The sequence below is a fragment of the Vombatus ursinus genome, unplaced genomic scaffold (assembly GCF_900497805.2).
Source record: "Vombatus ursinus unplaced genomic scaffold, bare-nosed wombat genome assembly UNPS02014814.1, whole genome shotgun sequence".
NCBI lineage: Eukaryota > Metazoa > Chordata > Mammalia > Diprotodontia > Vombatidae > Vombatus > Vombatus ursinus.
In genome coordinates, this window is record NW_020954592.1 from 15,551,610 (window position 1) to 15,554,611 (window position 3,002).

General features: G+C 35.1%; 1 protein-coding gene across 1 annotated transcript; it reads right to left on the reverse strand.

Annotated features, from left to right (window-relative positions):
- Window positions 1-1,371: 1,371 nt before the first annotated feature.
- On the reverse strand, window positions 1,372-2,340 carry LOC114022907 (olfactory receptor 5K1-like). Its single transcript, XM_027835329.1, has one exon. The coding sequence runs from the start codon at window positions 2,338-2,340 to the stop codon at window positions 1,372-1,374; it is 969 nt and encodes a 322-aa protein (XP_027691130.1).
- Between the last annotated feature and the right edge of the window lie 662 nt (window positions 2,341-3,002).

Genomic DNA, 3,002 nt, shown 5'->3' on the forward strand with positions numbered 1-3,002 from the left:
TTATCCAAATCCTACTCATTTTTCAAGACCTGAGTCAATCCCTTTTATAAAGTCCCCCATAATTACACTTGCACTCATTGATTTCTTTCTCCTTTGAATTCCTATAAAATGTCTGAACCACACAATCTAGCATTTCACCATACTGTATAGTGTTTAGTTCTGTTCTCTTTTTTGTTCATATTTCCCTTACTGTGACGATTTGACTGTTAATCATTTCAGGGCAGAAACTATGTCTTTAGGGTAGTTTTTGCATTCCCTGAAGCAGTAGGAACAGTAGTAAAACAAGAATATCTTTCAGATGGAAGTTTCTGAAGTAATTGCTATAATTTTGTAGCTACTGCTGTAAGAGAATTTTTAAAAAAAGGTTAGAATCTTAAGCTGTCAAGTCCATAAAAAAATAATTTACCCTGGATTCAAAGAAGTTACCCAGTTTTAATTTTTTATTCATCAAGTAGACAGATAACACCATTTGGGGAAAATATTTCTTTAACCTTTTGACTAATTCAAGAATGACTTTATCTTACTTCATTAGCAATTCACTTAGTTCATGTAAAAATGTATGAAGAAATAATATTTTCAATACAAACAGCATCATTTAAGCAAGTGTGATGGAATGTCACTTCAGGATTAATTTGTTAATAATGGTTCAATGATATTTGTGTGGCAAATGGCACTATCAAACAACAAGGTTTGGCATGACTTTTACAAAATAATAAGTGTTTTTTTCTGTAAATCCACTTCCCAAAGTAATCATTTCAGAACACTTCAAGTTCAGAACCAAACAATGCTACAGAAGAGCGTTCTCTAAGCAGGGACCAATCATATTGAATTCATTGAATGTCAAGTTTATTTTTGACAAGTTTTTGGGGGGTGAGTGTTTGGGGATTTTTTGTTTGTGTGTGTGTTTTGCTTAATTTGGTTGCATTTTTTCTAGTAATCATTTATTTTATATTCCTCTCATACATCTTATACTCTAGAGACTTGAAATGAAAACAAAGAAAGAGAAAGACTTTGTACAAAAACAACTACTATTCCCCAATGCTGACACATCTTCCTTTATACTTCCTACTGAATCCTACAGTGGCATAGTTCCATGGTATTGTGGACAATGTTCAACAGATTCTTCTTTTCCACATTCACGTCTGGTGGTATGTTGACTTCTTGAGTTTTGTGATGACTAACTCTCTGACACATTCCATTCTGAAAATAATCTCATTTTCTGAACTTGAAATTAAGATAATAATAGTCCCCTAGTTCCCAGTTTCTGTATTCATTAATTAATTTCTCAATTACACTTTATACTTCTCTAACAGACTTGGTCCGACCCAAAGTATTTCTCTTCCATTTTTTGGATAACTGTTTATGGAAATCTTAATCATATTCAAAGTGTACAAATTTTGTTCCAAATCCCCATGAAATTTTTTTCTCCATAATTTTTCTCAGGACATTGATAACTTCTTTGTTTCTCAGGCTATAAATAAAAGGATTTAAAAAGGGAATTACTATTGTATAAAAAATAGCAACGGGTATGTCTATGGCTCCTTCATTAACTGCACCTGGCCGAACATACATGATGAGAAGGGAACCATAGAATATTGAGACAGATATAAAATGGGATGCACAGGTGGAAAAGGCTTTGCCTCGTCCCTCCTTTGATTTCATCTCAAAGATAGTAAAAAGGATGTAAAGATAAGACAATAAGACAACACCTATAGTGACGACTTGAATTGAGCCTGAGAAGATGAATACCATCAGTTCATTAATAAAAGGGTCAGTACAAGAGAGTCGGTATAAAGGAAGAACATCACAAAAAAAATGATTGATTTGGTGTGACTTACAGAAAGTTAATCTGAATAGAAAGCCAACATGAATCATGGAATGTAGGTTGCCAGCTACAAGTGATCCAGTGATCATCTGAATGCAGAGTTTCTTTGACATAATGATGGGATAATGAAGTGGATTACATATTGCCACATAGCGGTCATATGCCATGGCTGCCAGGAGAAAAGCATCTGAAGTTTCAGAAAAGCAAAAAAAATAAAATTGTGCCATACATTGATGAAGGGAAATCATTCTATCCTTAGAAAAGAAGTTCATTAACATCTTAGGAGTAATAGTACATGAGCTAAAAGCATCCATAAATGCCAAGTTACCAAGAAACAAATACATAGGTGAGTGGAGTCGGGGTTCAATTGAAATTAATATCACCAGTCCAATGTTGCTTATTATGGTTATCAGGTAGATTATAAGGAAAAGGATGAATAGAGGAATCTGTAGTTCTTGGTGACTTGTAAATCCAGTGAGGATAAACTCAATTGTCAAAGTGATATTCTCAGTCATCTCAGTCTCCTGAAAACAAGGATTTTGGATATATGTTAGAATGCAACTCAAAATACACCTACTTCTTTCTGTTAACTTCCTTCAGCAGAGATGAAAGCACAAACAAGTCTACTTTCTTCCAGTGCTGTATCATCAACATTCATTAAGCATCAGGCACCGTACTAAGTGCTAGGGATACAAAAAATGACAAAAGATGGTCAGTGTCCTCAAGGAGCTCACAATGGGGGAGAGAATATGCAAACAAATATATACAAACAAGTTATATACAGGATAAATAGGAAATAATCTAAAGAAGGAAGGCACTAGAATTAAAAGGGGTTCCAAAAGACTTCCTGTTAAAGATAGGATTTTAGTTGGGACTTGAAGCCAAGGAAATCAGTAGACAGAGTTAAGGAAAGAGAGCATTCCAGGCATGGGGGACAGCCAAAGCAAAGGCCTGGAGCCAAGAGATGGACTGTCTTGTTCACTTCCAAGAGAATATTAATTTCTCTGAGCTTTTATGGTCATAGTTTCTGAAACTTTTTGGGTTCCAGAGAGTCAATATCAAATTTGGTTGGCCTGGACTCTTTTTGTGTGATTCAAGAATCTATGCTGTCTGAGGCAGCTAGGTGTCACAGTGGATAGAGCACCAGCCCTGAAGTCAGGAGGACCTGACTTCAAGT

Bases quoted from the DNA above. Each gene is read 5' to 3' on its own strand.
- LOC114022907 (XM_027835329.1), bottom strand. From the start codon at position 2,340: ATGACTGAGAATATCACTTTGACAATTGAGTTTATCCTCACTGGATTT.